At 40.0% G+C, this 18,781-nt stretch overlaps 3 protein-coding genes and 1 non-coding gene across 7 annotated transcripts in view; all 4 read left to right on the plus strand.

The window, feature by feature from the left end:
* The first annotated feature begins 7,061 nt into the window (after positions 1 to 7,061).
* Positions 7,062 to 12,931, plus strand: prpf6 (PRP6 pre-mRNA processing factor 6 homolog (S. cerevisiae)). Its single transcript, XM_077728529.1, has 21 exons — positions 7,062 to 7,293; positions 7,648 to 7,810; positions 7,893 to 8,011; positions 8,101 to 8,179; positions 8,283 to 8,459; positions 8,595 to 8,723; positions 8,829 to 8,923; positions 9,012 to 9,168; positions 9,353 to 9,515; positions 9,577 to 9,695; positions 9,782 to 10,000; positions 10,075 to 10,197; positions 10,395 to 10,516; positions 10,596 to 10,734; positions 10,836 to 10,955; positions 11,227 to 11,403; positions 11,468 to 11,601; positions 11,739 to 11,830; positions 11,903 to 12,017; positions 12,084 to 12,210; positions 12,355 to 12,931. Exons 1-21 carry the CDS (start codon positions 7,106 to 7,108, stop codon positions 12,505 to 12,507), a joined length of 2,910 nt encoding a protein of 969 aa, XP_077584655.1. The 5' UTR covers positions 7,062 to 7,105; the 3' UTR covers positions 12,508 to 12,931.
* A 421-nt stretch (positions 12,932 to 13,352) lies between these two features.
* aar2 (AAR2 splicing factor) lies at positions 13,353 to 15,170 on the plus strand. The gene is made up of 4 exons (XM_077718446.1): positions 13,353 to 13,513; positions 13,585 to 14,359; positions 14,501 to 14,730; positions 14,878 to 15,170. Exons 2-4 carry the CDS (start codon positions 13,594 to 13,596, stop codon positions 15,043 to 15,045), a joined length of 1,164 nt encoding a protein of 387 aa, XP_077574572.1. The 5' UTR covers positions 13,353 to 13,513; positions 13,585 to 13,593; the 3' UTR covers positions 15,046 to 15,170.
* Positions 15,171 to 17,770: 2,600 nt separating this feature from the next.
* Positions 17,771 to 17,842, plus strand: trnaa-cgc (transfer RNA alanine (anticodon CGC)). The gene has a single exon. It is a non-coding gene; the product is annotated as a tRNA-Ala (tRNA).
* An 86-nt stretch (positions 17,843 to 17,928) lies between these two features.
* The window catches only part of emilin3b (elastin microfibril interfacer 3b), a 38,936-nt gene continuing 38,083 nt past the window's right edge, over positions 17,929 to 18,781 (plus strand). For 2 of the 4 annotated variants that reach the window (XM_077732737.1, XM_077732746.1), the window contains exon 1: positions 17,929 to 17,972. The gene's annotated coding sequence lies outside the window, so the exon portion shown is untranslated. The remainder of the gene's footprint in view (positions 17,973 to 18,781) is intronic. The other 2 variants (XM_077732763.1, XM_077732730.1) reach the window with 2 other exon arrangements.

The following is an 18,781-nucleotide window of genomic DNA, read 5'->3' on the forward strand; positions in this document are numbered from 1 at the left end:
GTCACAAGCATGGAGACTTAGATCTCCCCAGAATATAAATTGGCTTTCCATGCATTACAACTAAAAGAGAGTCATCATTATTATTTGGCTGTTTTCATGTGCAAGTCCTAAAATTGACCTCGTGACCATCGCAGGTTAAACACTGTATGAAAGGTGTAGAAACGGTCTCAGATAAATAGTTCTCTTTACTTTACTAACGAAGAACGAATAGCATTCCCCTCTCTCTTACTCACATTCACATGCACACACATGGTGGCAGAAACAATACACAGCAATGAGATAATTATGAATTTTTAATGACGATTGGGGAAATTTTCAACAAGCTCCTTTGTGGATTAAAAGAAGCAGAAGTATTAATAGCTTTGATGAGTGTAGAGCATTTGGAAGTTCAGTTAGTATTGCCATTGGGAATAATTTTGCTTGTTATAATTAAATTTAAAACATAAAGAACTTCCTTCAAACCCTCCTATGCTAAAGCTATCAAAAAAATGTCCTTTTGTGATTGTAGACCACATAGTCTTTACCAAATCTGAATAACATCAGTGTCTCTTTTGATTGGATTAGAAGAATATATATATATATATTTTAGTAATACTATTCCGGCAAGTAATAGAATACTGATGCACACCTATGCATAAACAAACAGTGGTACCTCTACTGATGAAATTAATTCATTCTAGGAATGGTTTTGTAACTGTATTTTCCATAAGTAAGGAAAAATTTTACATCAATTTATCACAATCAATTTAACCATTTTCAATACTTCCCCCTGAACCGTTAAAAATTACAAAATTAAATGCATTTTTGTATGAATTATGTATGACAATGTTTGTAGGAATGTGTGCATTCAAAAAACTGAAGAAAATTATTTATCAATGCATTGAAATGAATAAGAAATGCAGACATTTTCCAATGAGGTGGAATTGCCAATGGCAGCTGGTAGAAAATCATTGGCAACACAAATGTGTGTGGATTATATAATCTATCCAAACATTTGCCTTTTTGTCAAGAATGCAGCTAATGTTTTTCTAAAAGGGCTAAAATGATCTACTAGCCTAGCGGATGTCGTGGTCAGCCAATATTTTTCAACAGGCAGCTGAGCTTCACTTCAAAGAGGACCAAATTGTGATTGTGTCTTTGTTAGTATAATCTCACCATTTCCCTGGCTAACTGATTTGCCAGCCATCCAATGCATCTCCGTCATCTCAGCAAAAGTACACCAAAAGACCTTTCCCCAAAAGACCTTAAAGATGAGAGAATGGGAACAGATGTGATTTAATTTGTAAAAAAAAAAAAAAAAAAGACATGAATGCCAGAAAAAGGGAAAACATCAAGAAGAAAACTGCTCCAATGACTAGATCAGGTTGGCTTTGCGGTTGCAGCTTCTATTGCGGCTATGCAAATAGTAGAGGGTTATCAGAACTCAAAATTTCCACCCAATGCTCATACAATAAACATTAAATGTTACCATAATTTCAAATATTTCTTTTGATGTCTTGTTAATTTAGAGGATGTCTGTGTTCGGAATGAACCGATCACATTCAAATTCATATAAAATGGCCATCCTAATACATCTATCGGGTGCCTTTAAATACCCGCAAAAAATGTTTTTTAATGGGCTCTTCCTGTGAATTTTATCTTACTAGCACAAGCCTGGAGGTTATGTTCTAACATGGACTTCTCAGTTGAACTCTTAATTGGTGATACCAAAGCTAATAAAGGCAGGAGCACTTGACTTGAGACCCATGCTACAGTATTGTTGTGTATGTCCACCTTTTCTGGTAAATACGAATATTTTTTTAACTCATCTCTGGTAGTGGCAAATGACAAAATACTGAGGATTATATCTACTCTTTTATTATTTCACTCCTTCACTCACTGACTCACTCACTCACACACTAGTACACCATCACGTTCCCCTACAGCCATATACACATTTGCAAATGTGTTTAATCTCTGAGACAGATCCTAATTTAGGGTGTTCTCATGAACGCCTGAAAGAACGTTTGCCCCTTTCTAACAGTGAGCAGTCAAAGCATGTAGTATGTAAAATTCTGATGGCGGATTGGATGGGAATAATGAAGTAGATTTAAAGGGCATAGACTAAGAAACTTGTGAGCAAATTGTATACATGTGATGAAGCTATTGAGTTTGTTTTGCATCTCCAAGCTAAGAAATACAATACATTTTATCCTGCATCAAATGAAATATGTGCTGTATACTTTTCATCTCATGGCCTTTCGATCTTTTAACACATCTTTGACACGACTAAATGTGGAAAAACTCAGGCAGCCAATTTAATTATAAATCTTGGAGTATGCCAGGGCTCAAACGATCTATTGTGGCCTGATAGGGAGCTTATTCAGCTTGAGCACCATTCAAGGAGAGAGGAGCACATTCTGAAAAGACATAGAGACGCTATTGATGGTGGAGTGTGGCATCAGCCTTCCCAAAGCTGGTGTCATTCTGAAAGGCTGTCTTTTAGTGAGTACTGAGAAATCACGGTGGCCAAATTGAACGTGGAAAGAAAACTGGCAGTAACAAAACCTGGATGGTTTATTTGGACAGGGAGAAACTGTAGTTTCAAAGAAGTGTGGTCTCAATGGGGCTCCTAATCTGATAAGAAAGGGTCTTTCAGGTGAAAGTGAAAGATATTCACTGAATTCCCACAGGAAGTTTTTTTTCTCTGCTGAGTTCAAATGATAGAATGGGAATGCTCATGATCTTACATGTATTATATTATTTTGTACTCCGCTTTCCTTCCATGTTTCCTAAAAACCTGCATGGTAGGCTGGTTGAAAATTCTAAATTGCAACTAGTTATGGTTGTCTGTCAGCTTGTGCCCTGTGATTGGTTGGAAACCAATTCAGGGTGTATACCGCCTGCTGACCAAAGTCAGTTGGGATAGGCTCAAGCACCCCCCACAACCTTTGTGGGATAAGCGATTGTATATGTATGAGGGAGGAATGGGATGCATTTTTTCATGGACCATATGCCTTTACCCCTCACTACACATAACCTTCTGCTTTTTCCTCTGCAACAACACAGGCTGAAAGTCAGCCTCTGGACAGGAAGCAATTGAAGTGAAACTCTTAGAGACACTAAAAAGAAGAAAGGGGGATGCAGAGAGAGAAAACCATGTAAGATTTGCACCATCGCTCATCATCTTTTCTCATCTATGCTTTCATCTTTGAAAGTCAGTGGCATTCACTCTGGTTCTCGCCACAAAGACAATACGTTTGGCCATGATTACTTTTTAGGGGGGCAGTGTCTCAGAACATTTTGAGCTAGAACATGTTGCTGCCTGACCTCACAGTAAGCAAGTACTTACCTTTCTTCTGTTGCGCTTGGCTTGTAAATGAAATTAAATGTAGCACATATGGCTCATTTTCATTAGCATTGTTTTCGGTTGAAAAGGATTCTTACAGTATTTGGTCAAGGTGACTTTGGAGCAATAAAGAATTAAGTGGTTTAGTTGCTTTTTTGTTTGCATGACAATTAGCCCAATGAATCAGAACCAATATAATTGAACTGTAATTACTCAGTCACCAGTGTTTTCAATACATTAGGAGATTTAACACACCTTGAACCTTTTTCACTTTTGCACAGTCCCAGTTTCTAGCATACTCATCATTAGTGTGAATAGATTGCTGTCACACTGAGCTGAGTTTAAAGGATCAATAATTCCATTTACGCATCTGTGGCAAAATAACACAAAAAAAACACATACTCACACCGACACATACACTCTTGTACTTAAAATGAAAAGCAGTTTACTGGTGACCTTTTACAAAGGCATTTTTCTTTGTTATAACACAATTGCTAATCAGGGGCGCAACAAATCATTAATCCTGTCAGGATATTATTCTGTATGAATCCACAATGTGCTCACATCCAAGAGATGGTAATTGAGCTTAGCATGTGTGTGTAATAGTGAAAAATGACAATGTCTGTGTTCCTTTTGCCGACATTGCTTTGTGTTTTTTAATGAGCTAAAATTAACTCAGTGATGCTCCTTAGACTGTATGAATGGTTCATCTGTGTTTCCTTGTGTATGTGTATGCATGTGTTTTGGCTGATGGATGAAAGTATGGCAGTAAAGCTGCTGTCTTGTCATCTCGCCAACACTGTGTCGCTTGATAATCTTCATAATCATAAATCTGACATAATCTTACAGTGTTATTTGTAATGTGTACATGTTGTTTTGCATGCAATTCTGGTTACATTTTACCACGTGATCACGCTACAGACATCTGCTCAGTCCTTGCTTATATCCGTTATGAGTGCATAATAGGTTAACAGATAAAATAAAATTATGCATTCAAGCAAACAGATACACACATGGATACACATGCAGAAAATTTGCTATGGTTTTGCACAACAAAATGTTAATGTAAATGAACTAAGCCTTCCTACTTAATTTATTACTTGGGGGGAAATTCTGGCATATCTATATAATTCAAAATGTATTACTTGGAGGCAAGAAGATTGTTTGTGGTCATTCACAGCACACTTACAAACAGGCTAGTCACACAATATTGGCTATTCAGATTGGCATGCATATTTTAAGGAGTCCAGGAGAAGCCAATGTAGCCAGTGAAACCCCATCCAAGCAAGGGGTGCACATACAAACACAAGCAGGCTGTTTCTAAAATTTCCTTTACACATCAGAATTGTGTGGAAGACATGTTAACTGCTGCTTCACTGCTTCATTTTCTATCACACTGCATGTGTAATTTAGAGAACAGATGTAAGTTGTCGAAACGCAGTTAACCCAGGGAAGTAATTAGTGTCTTGAATGGTTGCCACGTGCATCTTTACAAGTGTGGATAGCAACAACACCCACAGTGTAGAAACGTCTGTCAGCTCTTCATAGCCTTCATTATGAGTTATTTACTGCATAAACCTATTTAGATGTCTGTGTGGTTGAAGGAGTCATAAGAACATTTTGGGAGATGTTAGCAGAGCTCCATTAGATGCAAACATCATTATAGAAATGTGACGTTTGCCCACTCTCGATGTGATAAGAAGTCTTAATAATTTATTACTCCAACACTGTTAGTACTTGCTTTTACCAATTATACAGGCCGGTGATGTTATTTCAAGCTCTTCACAATGTACTATAAAAAGAGTAACTTGACCTAAATCAACCAGTCGTTGAACTAATCAGATAAAAGCACAAGAAGAAATATGAAAGCTGCATGAAATTAGATGCGTTTGTACTTTAAATTAGTCTTCGCCAAGTGTGCGTTTTGTCAGGCTGTACATTTTCATCATGGTATCTATTCCCATGAGCATGGTAAAGTCTGAGCTCCCGGCCATATAAATGAAGAAAAATGGAAGAAATCTGACGAACGTGTGGACTTTGGATGGATGAGTGAAGTGAAACGTGATTAAACAAATTGATGGAGCATCTGGCTCAAATTTCCTTGAAGGATGAAACCTAAGGTTGAGTGAATTTAGTTACTTTAAATGCTCAAAGTTATCAAATATGGTCAGATTAAAATCTGAAAGTCCTGTACTGTACAGTGTACATTATCTAAAAACACCTTGTTGAATATATATATACAGTATACATATCCTTCTGTAAGCAAACTAGCTCTCTTTTGGAGGCAGTGCTTACACACTGACGGCTTAGAGAATAATGGTGTTCGATATTATATATTTTGGCATCCATCTGGTCCAATTTACTACAGGTTCACTATTGCCCATACAGATATGATGCAGATACTATTTAAGATTTAAGCTAGACGGTTCATCGAATCAATAAATCATTTTTTATGACTCTCGGTCATTTACGCGAAGATTAAATCATGATTCCATATATACTATGATCCCTAGGGTAAAAAAAAATGTTCATCACTATAGTTTCTAAGGAATATATTTTATTCTACAAAAAATGAATGGGTTAAACTCACCCATCCCAGAAAAACACATTTCACAAGAACAACAATCTTAATGCAACTCCTCACAAGCCCCATTCCAATCTTCTGGGTAATGCTCCTTAACAGCTTCATATCAGAATGCTTTCAATAGGATGCATACTATATTCTGTGTCACCAAAATATTTGCAAAAGTGCTTCTATTACAAATGTTTATTTGTTTGACCGTTTTGTTTGTCAAATGTTTATTTGTCTGACTGTTTTGTTTGTCAAGTGTTTATTTGTTTGACTGTTTTGTTGGTCAAATGTTTATTTCTTTTGACTGTTTTGTTTTTAGAAGGGAAACCTAACACTTATTGACTTCGACTGTCTAGGAAATCAATAAGTATCAGCATAACCAACCAGCAAAAAAAAGGAATAATTATACCTTCCTTCCGCCCATTCATCTATCGATCCATCCTCTACCGCTTTAGCAGTTTAAATAGCGAATCAAGAATTTTCATCTCCCCACTTTGTCCAAATATACATTTTCACTCACCTTTTTTTGTTTCAATCACCACATATTGCTGACCTTATTATTCCGTGCCTTTTATGTTTCTAATATTAAAAACATGAATACAACATATCTGTTTTTTCAAAACAATCCAAAGTCTGCAATGATTATTACTTTTGCAAATCACAAATATGTCCCAGTGTGTGTTGTTATATTATTGTGGATACCTGCTTCAGACTACTAGTCTTTGCTACAACACAATTAATGAGACCTGATGGTAGTATTTTTTTCTAGGTCATGCAATTCTGTTATGTGCCCGATCCAACCCCGATCCCTATCACGGGAGCAAGAAAATAAATAAAATAAAATAAAAACAGGCCCTCATCACTATAGTATATACTACTAACCTGTCGGGAAATAGCGCCTTTTAGTGGCCTTCTATTGTACATCAGAATGAGCAGATCAGAGTCTTCTCTTTAATTGAACGTGAATCTACTCAAAATCGACGCTAAATATAAAAACGATTCTTAAAAACATTTTTCAAAGTAACGTGACTGACAAGTAGCCGCAAGTGTGTTCCAATAAAATGTAAAAACAGCGAGCGTGCCTTCCTGTCCAGTGGCGGCGCTGTCAAAAAAAGTATCGTTGTTAAATTTTCCTTCAATGGCCGGATGTGCTTATGTTGTTATCCGCCTCGTCGGGTGTGTGTGTGTGTGTGTTTGCCGTAAAGATGTCCGCCACTTTGACTAAACAACCGGCCAAAAATGTCTCTAAATCCAACACAGGAGCTGCCGGGGCCGCGGGGGCAGGCGGTGCGCCCCCAGCAATCCCCCTGGCCTCCCCACTGATGGGGAAAAAGAAGAAACCCTTTCTGGGGATGCCTGCCCCACTCGGTTACGTCCCCGGTTTGGGTAGAGGGTAAGCTAACATTTTAGCCAGTTTGCTAACCATAAACCTAGTCCCTTTTCACTTCTTCTTTTCACAAAATCAATATTCATAACGTTTTATGCGTGACTGTGACACATTTTGAATATGTACCGAGGTGATATTCTGCAAATAAAATAATGCACTCACGTGTGTCAGGGAGCAACAATTAAGATGAATATTGTGTGGTTTTATTGCTGCCATAAGGATTTAGTTCAAATTCATTTTTTTCCTCACAACTCGTATTTGCATCCTGACAGTTAATTTTGATTAGATTATATTAATAATATATTCCAGGAATATTGTTTTAATACAGTATTTCATAGCTCGATCATGGTTTTCTTGCAGGGCTACTGGTTTCACAACTCGATCCGATATTGGTCCGGCTCGTGATGCGAACGATCCAGTAGACGACCGACATGCACCTCCAGGAAAGAGGACGGTTGGGGACCAAATGAAAAAGAACCAAGAAGAAGATGAAGAAGATCTTAATGATACTAATTATGATGAGGTGCATTGTTTTCTACATTATCATAAATTCCTACTACGCCTTTTTCAATATGTTAAAATCTGTAACACTTACTTTTTTGTAGTTTAATGGCTACGCTGGTAGTTTGTTCTCCAGTGGGCCATACGAGAAGGACGATGAAGAAGCTGATGCTATATATTGCGCTCTGGATAAAAGAATGGATGAAAGACGCAAGGAAAGAAGGTTGATTTTAAAAATACAGTTCCTCAGCATTGCAACATTATATTCCATCGGGACAGAAAATTATTGATACTTTTTCTTTGTTCATTAAGGGAGCTGAGAGAAAAGGAAGAGATAGAAAAATACCGTATGGAGCGACCTAAAATTCAACAGCAGTTTTCAGATTTAAAGGTAAAGATTGCAGCAAACCCACAAATGCAATCCTCTTGAAATGTTCTGCTTAGTACCCCTATCTAAATCAGATATTTTTGTAACAACTCTTTTCTTAACACAGAGGAAACTTGCAGAAGTCTCGGAGGAGGAGTGGCTTAGCATTCCTGAAGTGGGAGATGCCAGGAATAAGCGCCAGAGGAACCCACGCTATGAGAAACTCACGCCTGTTCCAGATAGCTTTTTTTCCAAGCACCTTCAAACTGGAGAGAACCACACCAGTGTGGACCCATTGAAGGGGGTAAGTAATATGCAAATACATAGTAACAAATAATGACTACTGTTAATTATTCAATGCATACAGTTTAGTGTTCCGTTTGGTCTCAGCATATTGGCAACCCCAAAAATAAATAGCATTGCCTCCTCTCTTAATCAGCTTGGCGGTCTTAACACACCATACCCAGGAAGCATGACGCCAGGCCTGATGACGCCAGGGACGGGAGACCTGGACATGAGAAAAATCGGTCAGGCCAGGAACACACTCATGGATATGAGATTGAGCCAGGTAATTATTGCAGCATTCACAGACATTTAGCATCATTTCACAAAGCAGAACAAAGGTAACACAACATAAGGAAGACTTGTCTCACATATTTCATCATTCTGTCAGGTGTCTGACTCAGTCAGTGGTCAGACAGTGGTGGACCCTAAAGGCTACCTTACGGACCTCAACTCTATGATCCCCACACACGGAGGAGACATCAGGTAGGGGAGCAATGCAACTGCCAATCTACATGTCTTATTCTTTTTGCTTTTGAGGACTTGTTCACGGCTGTTTTTTTGCTCCGTCCAGTGACATTAAAAAGGCTCGTCTGCTACTCAAATCGGTGAGAGAGACAAACCCTCATCACCCGCCTGCCTGGATTGCTTCGGCTCGGCTGGAGGAAGTAACCGGCAAACTGCAGGTGGCTCGGAATCTCATCATGAAAGGCACAGAGATGTGTCCGAAGGTAAAGAAAGGAGGAGCGTTTATATGGGTGTTTGTTTCATTCATTTCATTTTGTATGGATATATATTTTTTGTCTTATATATGTGCATCATGTCATAGGCACAGTTGAAAAAAAACTAATTTGCGTCTAAGCACTTAGTTTTCTTAAAAAAAAAAAAAAACCCTGATCATCCTCTGGCCAACAGAGTGAAGACGTCTGGCTGGAGGCGGCCAGGCTACAGCCTGGCGACACGGCCAAAGCTGTGGTAGCGCAAGCCGTACGGCACCTGCCACAGTCTGTTCGAATATACATCAGAGCCGCAGAGCTGGAAACTGATGTCAGGGGGAAAAAGAAAGTCCTCAGAAAAGGTATTGGGCAAGTTAAATGTACCATCTTTGTTTTATGTCATGGTTCTACATGTCCATACAGCGTTGGAGAATGTGTCCAAGTCAGTTCGTCTATGGAAGGCGGCTGTCGAGCTGGAGGAGCAGGAAGATGCCAGAATCATGCTGAGCAGAGCCGTCGAGTGTTGCCCTACAAGTGTGGAGGTACTTCAAGCTCATATTCTGCTATTCAACCCTCCCAGCGTGAAAAATCCCGACATTACTGTACTGTTTCTGCCCATTATCTTTAGCTGTGGCTGGCTTTGGCTCGACTGGAGACATATGAAAATGCCCGACGTGTCCTAAATAAAGCTCGTGAAAATATCCCCACGGATCGCCACATTTGGATCACTGCCGCAAAGTTGGAGGAAGCCAATGGCAATACACAGATGGTCGAAAAGATCATTGAGAGGGCCATCACCTCGCTACGTGCTAATGGGGTTGAGATCAACAGAGAGCAATGGATCCAGGTGTGTTTGTGTCACTCGCAAACTGTTAAGTCCAATAGTGTCTTGCTAAAGGGTTGATTTGCCTTCATTTGCAGGATGCGGAGGAGTGTGACAAGGCTGGAAGTGTGGCCACCTGCCAAGCAGTAATCAGAGCTGTCGTCGGAATTGGCATTGAAGAGGAAGATTGCAAACACACTTGGATGGAGGACTCTGATAGTGTGCGTGTAAACAATTGTACTATTTTTACTAATTACTTTAATTGTTTTTATTATTGTTATGAGGGAAATTATTGGCTCCCACTGATAGTTGTGCACATTCTATCGGGATTTCAACCTGGGAGGCTTGCAGCGATCGAACGATTTCTGCTTAGACCCTAGCATCTGCCCACAGTCCTTAAAAATAAATTCTGTTTTAGTGCGTGGCCCATGGAGCCTTGGAGTGTGCCAGGGCCATCTATGCCCATGCTCTGCAGGTGTTCCCCAGCAAGAAAAGTGTGTGGCTTCGAGCTGCCTACTTTGAAAAGAACAATGGAACAAGGTAATTAATATCTTCCTCAGAGAGGTGACGTTTTACATTGAATAATCTCCATATTGTGTATTCTGCTCAAACTTGTTAGGGAGTCCTTAGAAACTCTGCTCCAGAAAGCTGTGGCTCACTGTCCTAAGGCAGAGGTATTGTGGCTTATGGGAGCCAAATCCAAGTGGCTCGCTGAGGATGTGCCTGCTGCTAGGAGTATTCTTGCTCTGGCCTTTCAGGTACTAGAGCTGCTTCGCCAAACAGAGCTTCTGATGTGAATAAAGCTTAATCACACGCATGTTGAGCACTTGATTTACTCCAATATTGCACTTTTCCACAGGCTAATCCAAACAGTGAGGAGATCTGGCTCGCTGCAGTCAAACTTGAGTCTGAGAACAACGAGTACGAGAGAGCTCGTCGTTTGTTAGCCAAAGCTCGGAGCAGCGCTCCCACGGCCAGAGTGAGTTTTTGCTTCCCTGGTTTCTCTTTTCACTCTCTCTCGAAATCATTTAACCTCATGGTACTGTGGTCCAATTTACATTGTGGTGCTCCGACACAAAAAGAAAATGCCCCATTACTGATTTGCGCATGCATACACGACCAGAATTCAGCTTCAATTTTGGTTTGAACAACTGTATGAATACAATACATAAGATAAGGCCCACCATTAGGAGGAGGGCTTGTCTGTAAATGAGTGTGATTTTATTTGGAAATATGTGCTGTCTTAACAGGTGTTCATGAAGTCTGTCAAGTTGGAGTGGGTATTGGGAAACATTGAAGCCGCTCAGGAGTTGTGTACAGAGGCCCTGAAACACTATGAGGACTTTCCAAAACTCTGGATGATGAAAGGCCAAATTGAAGAACAATGTGACAGCACAGATAAAGCGAGAGAGGCCTACAACCAAGGGGTGAGTTATTTGCAAAGGCTCTCATTTCATCTTCTTAAGACTAACGTCCCTTATTTTCATGCAGTTGAAAAAGTGTCCCCAATCAGTGGCACTGTGGCAGCTGACATCACGTCTGGAAGAGCGAGTGGGCCAGCTGACCAGAGCTAGAGCCATCCTGGAGAAGGCACGACTTAAGAACCCCCAGGGTCCAGAATTGTGGTAAGCAATCACTCAGTCCAGAAAAACGAGAAAGTAAATGTGGGTAAAATTTTAAGATAGAAGTTTTTGATGCAGATCAGCCAGCCTTTTGAGAATGACACTTGAAGCTTATCACTTATGTTTCTCCCATTACCAAGGTTGGAATCTGTCCGATTGGAATACCGATCAGGGCTGAAGAACATTGCAAACACTTTGATGGCCAAAGCTCTGCAGGAATGTCCTAATTCTGGTGAGAATGGACCTGTGTGTTGCCATTAATTTTGCAATCCAATATTGTAGTTATAATTATTCTTTATTCTAGGCATCCTTTGGGCCGAAGCTGTGTTTTTGGAGGCTAGGCCACAGAGAAAGACCAAGAGTGTGGATGCCTTGAAGAAATGTGAACATGATCCATACGTGTTGCTTGCTGTGGCCAAGTATGACCGCCTCTTTGTCTGTATTGTACTTTACAGACACATATTTATGTAAATGCATGCTCTTAGGTTGTTCTGGAGCGAACGCAAGATCACCAAAGCCAGAGAATGGTTCCTCCGCACGGTGAAGATAGATCCGGACCTGGGAGACGCTTGGGCTCTCTTCTACAAATTTGAACTCCAACATGGAACAGAAGTAAGATCCTTTCATTCTATATATTTGTGCAGTGGCTAGCCCTAGGGCCTAGACTATTTTACAACAGATTTGTTTTGTTAGTGAGGTATCCCAAAACAGAATTCACTCTGACTTTATCTGTTTGTTTGTTTTGTCTTCCGTTAGGCGCAACAGGAAGAGGTGCGAAAGCGCTGTGAGAATACCGAACCACGCCACGGTGAGCTTTGGTGTGCAGAATCCAAACACGTCCTGAACTGGCAGAAGAAGCCAGTTGAGATTCTTGCACAAGTTGCAAGCAAAATCAAAAACACCTTCTAAGACTGAGGATTTGTACTTGACACATGTAGTGATCCCTTTGACCAATTGTCACAGGAAGGGAGTTATTTTGGACTCAGACAACTTGGTCTCCTTGTTGTATTTTTCCTTTTGAAGCAGGCATGTTGTGATTTGTTGTTGTGATCATCTCTAAATTTAGAATGAAAAAAATGCATTTTTTGTCCACAGTAAGATTTACTTTTTTTATATACATAAACTTTCTTGTTCAGATGCGTAGGCAAGTAGACTGAACTTGATTGCAGAACAGTTTTCATATGAGGTATGGTATACTCGCATTGTGAGTGTTTATATCTTGTGCTGTTTATTAAGAGAAAGCATATGAACAATAATTTGGGGGATTGGGAGTAACGAAGAAAAGCAGGATTAGTGATACAAAAAAAAACAATTAAATATATTTTTACTCAAACCATGTAGCTTTACTTTCTACCCTAACCAAGAGAGCATCATATACATTCAAAGTGATCGCTACCTTGTAACTAAAAAAGAGGAAGAGGGAAGATAGGCCAGCCAGAAGTGTGGGAGCAGGTGAATGTACAAACAATATTGATAATGTCTAGTGGAAAATGCAGTGAATTAAGACAAAACACCTGATTATTAATTAACTTTTTATAGTAATAACAGGTATGTCAGGGAAAAAAATATTAACCTTTGGCCCATCACCTCAACTGGATTTTATTTTGTGAATAAAGTTATCCTGGGTACAGTGAAATGCAGTGTAGTGGGTAAACATTTTTTTAAATTATTACCCCTAGTTTATAATGCTACATATAGTACTTGGTTTGTAAACATGCATCCTGGTTTGTCAGTTGGTAGGAACCTTTGCACAAAAACAAATGTTCCTACCCGGGCTAAAATTACAGCAGGACATTACAATGTTTTGTCGTTTTGATGTGGACTTTTTGGGGAATACTGCAAACTAGATCTCGCTGCAAAGTCGCATTGTAGCGAACGTTTTTTGTTTTTGCAGTGTGTTGCCAATATAAAATCTGTGAGTATTTGAATTGATATTTGAAAGGGTGTTTAGTCATGTTTGTAAAACGTAAAATTCTCTGCGTTTAGGTTCCCGAAATGGCTTCCAGTAGCAGAGTAGACATGGATCCTGATGTTGCCCGAAAGCTGTTTGAGGAGGGGGCCACCCTTGTGCTCCTGGGAGTCCCTCAGGGCACGGTGTTTGGCATTGACTACAAGAGTTGGCAGGTTGGTCCTCGCTTCAAGGGTGTTAAGATGATCCCCCCGGGGCTGCACTTTCTCAATTACTGCTCTGTTAACTCACCGAGTTGTGGAGGAGAAGTTGGTCCCAAAACTGGCCTCTTCCTCCATCTTAAACCAAGAGATATATTGTTGGCTAACTGGGACCCCAAAGAGGAAGATCTCAACTTCTCTGCTTCCTCCAATGAAGAGGAAGTGAGCAGAATCAGAGCGAACCTGCATGATCTGGATCCATTCCTTGGACCTTATCCGTACGAAGTGATGAGAAAGTGGGTGTCCCTCTCGGACCGTCTACGTGAAGAGTTGGCAATCAACTTGCAGCCTCTCTCGGGGCGAGTACGTTCCTACAGCGACGTTGTCCCCGAGACTGAGTTCAGACACACCAAGGATCGGGCTGAGCAGCCGAGGAACGACACGGAATGCCAAACTATGAGAGAGGGACTGGACAGGCTCCCCAAAATGAAGGAGAGAGAGGGGACACAGCTGCGCTTCTCTGCCATCCCAGAGAAAACTTACCCTCCAGGGGCCACGCCAGCCCAGATCACACAATGTAGCATGGACTTCACTTATGCCCTGGAAACTGTGCTTGACCAAAACCACCGGCAGAACCCTCTCGACGTGCTAGGTGAGTGTCAATCTTTAGTTTTAGCAGAATATCTTTAATGATCTGATATTTTTGTAAGCAAACAGTGGGTCAAGGGTCTCTTGATTGTAAAACCTTTCTAAACTTTTAAGAACCAAGCTTGACTAGAACTTTCTTCCCCAGGTGAGCTGCAGTTTGCCTTTGTGTGCTTCCTGATCGGAAATGTGTACGAGGCCTTCGAGCACTGGAAGCGCTTACTGAGCCTGCTGTGTCGAGCAGAGGCGGCCATGCAGAAGCACAAGGAGCTCTACCTGGGTCTCATTGCCGTGCTCTACCACCAACTTGGGGAAATCCCTCCCGACTTCTTTGTGGACATTGTTTCTCAGAACAATTTCCTCACCTCAACAGTACAGGTAGGATTTTCAGGAGGTAAAAATCCAGCTGGTTGTTCAATAACATGCAAGATGCAAAATTATGGGCAAACTCCTCTTAAATTCCCTAATAGCGACAAGATAATTGATTTCATGTTGTTTGATCGATTTTTTTTTGTTGCCCTGCAGGACTTTTTTCAGTTTGTCAGTGGGCCTGGAGTGGACGGGGTGCTACGTAAAAGAGCAGAGAAATTCAAAGCCCACCTCACCAAAAAGTTCAACTGGAATTTTGACGCAGATTTGGATGAATGTGAACCCGTTGTTGTAGATCTCCCGGAGGGTTTTACTGTGGACTGACCTAGCATTGTTAAAAAGTTTGGCCTTCCATAATATTCCATGTGTAAACCTGTTTACTATATCCCCATTAACACACGTGTTTAGTGATAAGAACTACATTCTTGTTTTTAAGATTAATTAATTTCATCAGTAATTTCAGTAAATCAAAGGTATAAACCTAGAAGTCATTGTCATATTGGCCTCCTCCACTAGATGGCGGCCATGAGCTGCTAATTTATTCTCTGCCCAGAGAAGATTGATGGCTTTCTTCAGTGCATTTAGTGTGAAATTCGATTATTTTTAGAGTCCATTTCAAAAGATCATATTTTCATTTGAGGGCATATATCATTTTACAGAAGCCCCGAATGAATTATTTCCCTAAAAATATGTAATTGGAAGGCCCTGCTGGTATGAGATTGGATCACAAAGAAGGAACAACAGGGATATGAGGCTATTTGGTTCCCCTCGCTCTGTGAGTTTAAAATTATCGGATGTTATTATTGATTACATGCAGTCTCGACAAAACAGCAAAGAGTCGCAATTGGCGTTTTCAGACCGTAGGCCACTTTAATATAAGAGATTTGCACCTGCCCTTTCATTCTCTAGATCATTCTTTTGACTGAAAGTTTTATATTCATTACTCTTGGATCAACATACAAGCTTTTATAGGATTAATGAGAAATATTAATACTTTGTCTACTGACTATGTTTTTAATTTTGACATCTGTTGTAGTTTGCTCAATATATTGACATCCCAAGGGATTGAAAATGTAGTTGTTGATATTTTGGCCTTTATCTAAAACTCTTTTTGGGAAAATTCAGGTTGAATTCTCAAAAATGCCAATTAAACATATTTTACTACTATTGAGATGAATATCGGTCTTTCGTGTTTTTCTACATTCCGGTGCTGTTTCCTAGTGAATTGCTTGTGTTAATACAATAGAACTGCTGCTCAACCACCAGTAGATGGAAATGATTTAGAGTAGAAATAATGTCAGACCAAATTTAGGTCCAAAATGGTTGCATTTTGATCAAATGAATCAATGTCTCACAATTGGTTTCCAATATTACAAAAAGGTATGCTCAAACAGACAATTTCCTAGATATCTGCACTGTCTAATCTTAGAAAATATTATTCTGTGGGAGTTGAAATATCGGTCAATTAAGACGCCCAAAATAGGCTAAGACCGGGAAAACATGCAAAGAAGCGCACAGATCAACTGACAGAAAAAATAGCTGCCTGTTTTAAAGCAACATATGGGACTCCATTTTCATCTGTTGTCACAGATCCAAGTTGAAATGGTGTACAAGGACGTGCTTTAGACTAAGTGCTGCCAAACATAGCCCTTAAGATATCCACAATGTTGTCCTAACCAGTGGTTCAGTCCAAATTAAAATATTTTCCTCCCTATCCAATAGCTACATTTTCTTATCCTTGGTTATAAAAGCCTGCGTGTGATGGGTCTTTATTCCCCCCTGCTGAAGTTCCATTGAAGTTTTCACATGTCTTATACACATGATTTGAAGCAGGCACGTGTCCATTGTCGATTTTCCCCCCTTAGAAAATGGGAGAAGTTTTGGCTTGCTCACATTTGGAAGTATGGTAACCAGAAGATTGGTGCACTAAAAACAGGTGACACTGTTAAAAAAAATTCTGGAAAAATCCTACACACATTATGGTTCTGGTTGAATGATCTGCTCAAGTGATTAGTGGCGCGTTGGACTTAGAAAGTTTGTCCGTCTGCCGTTGTGATCATTAGGACACGCTTGAAAAAGTCATTCCCCCTCAGATTTAGGGACTGAGTGAAAGCATTTGGGTGGCAGAGCAAATACCGTGATAACATGCAACGTCATTTTGCACGGATCTCATGCATGTTTCCGCACTCATGAGGCAAATCTTCCATGAGAGCTTAACTAAACATTTGGCAAGTCTAATTTTAATCAACCTGGTTTTAAACAGGCCACAAATCCTTTCCTGGCCCCTCATTTCTCCTGGGCCACAGTTCACCAGAGAGCTGTCTTCCTCCCCCCCACTTACCAATCACATGACTGATAGTACGCTTCCATTTTTACTGACTGTTGTCTTTGGCAATGACACCCAGGCCTGAACCTTGAAAGACCTTGTCACTGCAGACAAGATTTGAATACGAAACCAACCCGGATCCAGACACCCCTGCTGTCCAATTACTTTTCACCCTACCCCATTTTTGTTCTTCTTTGTGAAAGAGATGATGTGATACAAGACCTGTGCTAGAGATGCCTTGAAAGAGGGAGGGCATGTTGAATGGCCAATAAATAATACATAGTGAAATGATTAAAATAAAACCTAAATACTCACTTTTTGGGTAGTAGAAACCTTACCCTGGGTGAAAAGGACCAAACACACATCTTTGTTCTCGTCTAGCTTTTAAATAATTCACAATCTGATGCATTATTCAGACTTTTCTCTTGCTTATTTGCTGCTTTTGTCTGCTGTTATTCCCTCCTGCATCATGTTAAAATTTGCAAAACTTTTCTATTATCTCCACCTCAGTAATTGAGTTGCATGGGTGATTGATAGTCAGCAGGAGAAATGTCTAAAGAAAATAACTGAATTACATTCAAATAACTGTCAAGTCATTTTTTACCACATATGTCTACCCCAGCGACTTTGGGTAAGAAACGGGACGAACGTAGGACTGGTTGCTAGTCATTTAAAGATTTTTTTTGGATTGTGTCAATATTTGATTGCCCGACATTATAGGAAGGGGATGTAGCTCAGTGGTAGAGCGCATGCTTCGCATGTATGAGGTCCTGGGTTCAATCCCCAGCATCTCCAAGTTTTGTTAGATCATTCCAAATATATTTGCAACAGCCATGCGCAGATTAATGGACGAAATCAGGTGTGCAGCACGATCACTTCAACATTGTTCCGATTTAGAATGCATTCTTCTTCTCATCACTTACAGGTATGTGCCTCATTTTTTTTCTGATGTGCTGGTATGTAATGGCAATTTTTGCAAATCAATGTGTTGATCCTTATGAAACTAGTTTTTTTTGGGGGAATAGAGTGTTGGCACTAAAGTCAGTGTCATTATATAAACCCTCTCCACAGAAACCATTGTTTTGCTGAATGGTCTCAGGCCTTGTTTGTGGACATTAGCAGCTTTCAAAAAGTCATATAAAAACTTCAACAACCTATTTTTGACCAATCCATTAGTAAATGTAACCCTTGCTGGCTACTTGGCATACTTTGAGACACTCAAAGAATCTTTTTCTACTGTAATCTGTGTACTTTCAACCCCCTCCTATCTCATGCTAAATTGTGGAAACGTCATCTAAAGTAACAGCGGGAGATTATGATTTCATCTTCCATCTCGTCCCCATCTTACTTGGACTCCCAAATGAACTAAATGCACTCTTGCTCTCCGGAGTTCATTGTTAATCATACACAGATTTCACAAGAACATCAGCCTCATCAATGAGTTTTTATTATGGATACCACATCTGAAAATTAAAATTTGTGTTTAGTCTTTTTGGCCTGAATCTCATCATATCCTGCTTTACCAGTACAAGAAAACTCACTTAATTGAATATATTTCTGTCTCCTACGTGCTGTGGCCAGTCTTACTCGAACCAGGTGGCCAAGTATTTGGCTCACAGGAAGCCATTTTTCTTTCTGTTCAACCACAGGGAATTGACAGAGCCCTGAGATGTGCACAGTAAATTGCTGGATGCATAAAACGGGAGAGTAGAAGCACAGGAAGATTGAGAAATA

The sequence above is a fragment of the Stigmatopora nigra genome, chromosome 1 (assembly GCF_051989575.1).
Source record: "Stigmatopora nigra isolate UIUO_SnigA chromosome 1, RoL_Snig_1.1, whole genome shotgun sequence".
Lineage (NCBI taxonomy): Eukaryota > Metazoa > Chordata > Actinopteri > Syngnathiformes > Syngnathidae > Stigmatopora > Stigmatopora nigra.

Excerpts from the sequence above, each read along its gene's own strand:
- prpf6 (XM_077728529.1), top strand. The coding sequence starts at position 7,106 with ATGTCCGCCACTTTGACTAAACAACCGGCCAAAAATGTCTCTAAATCC. Across the intron at positions 8,180-8,282 it reads AGCAGTTTTCAGATTTAAAG|AGGAAACTTGCAGAAGTCTC; the intron begins GTAAAGATTGCA and ends TTCTTAACACAG. Across the intron at positions 9,516-9,576 it reads AAAGAAAGTCCTCAGAAAAG|CGTTGGAGAATGTGTCCAAG; the intron begins GTATTGGGCAAG and ends ATGTCCATACAG.
- aar2 (XM_077718446.1), top strand. The coding sequence starts at position 13,594 with ATGGCTTCCAGTAGCAGAGTAGACATGGATCCTGATGTTGCCCGAAAG. Across the intron at positions 14,360-14,500 it reads GAACCCTCTCGACGTGCTAG|GTGAGCTGCAGTTTGCCTTT; the intron begins GTGAGTGTCAAT and ends TTTCTTCCCCAG. Across the intron at positions 14,731-14,877 it reads TCCTCACCTCAACAGTACAG|GACTTTTTTCAGTTTGTCAG; the intron begins GTAGGATTTTCA and ends GTTGCCCTGCAG.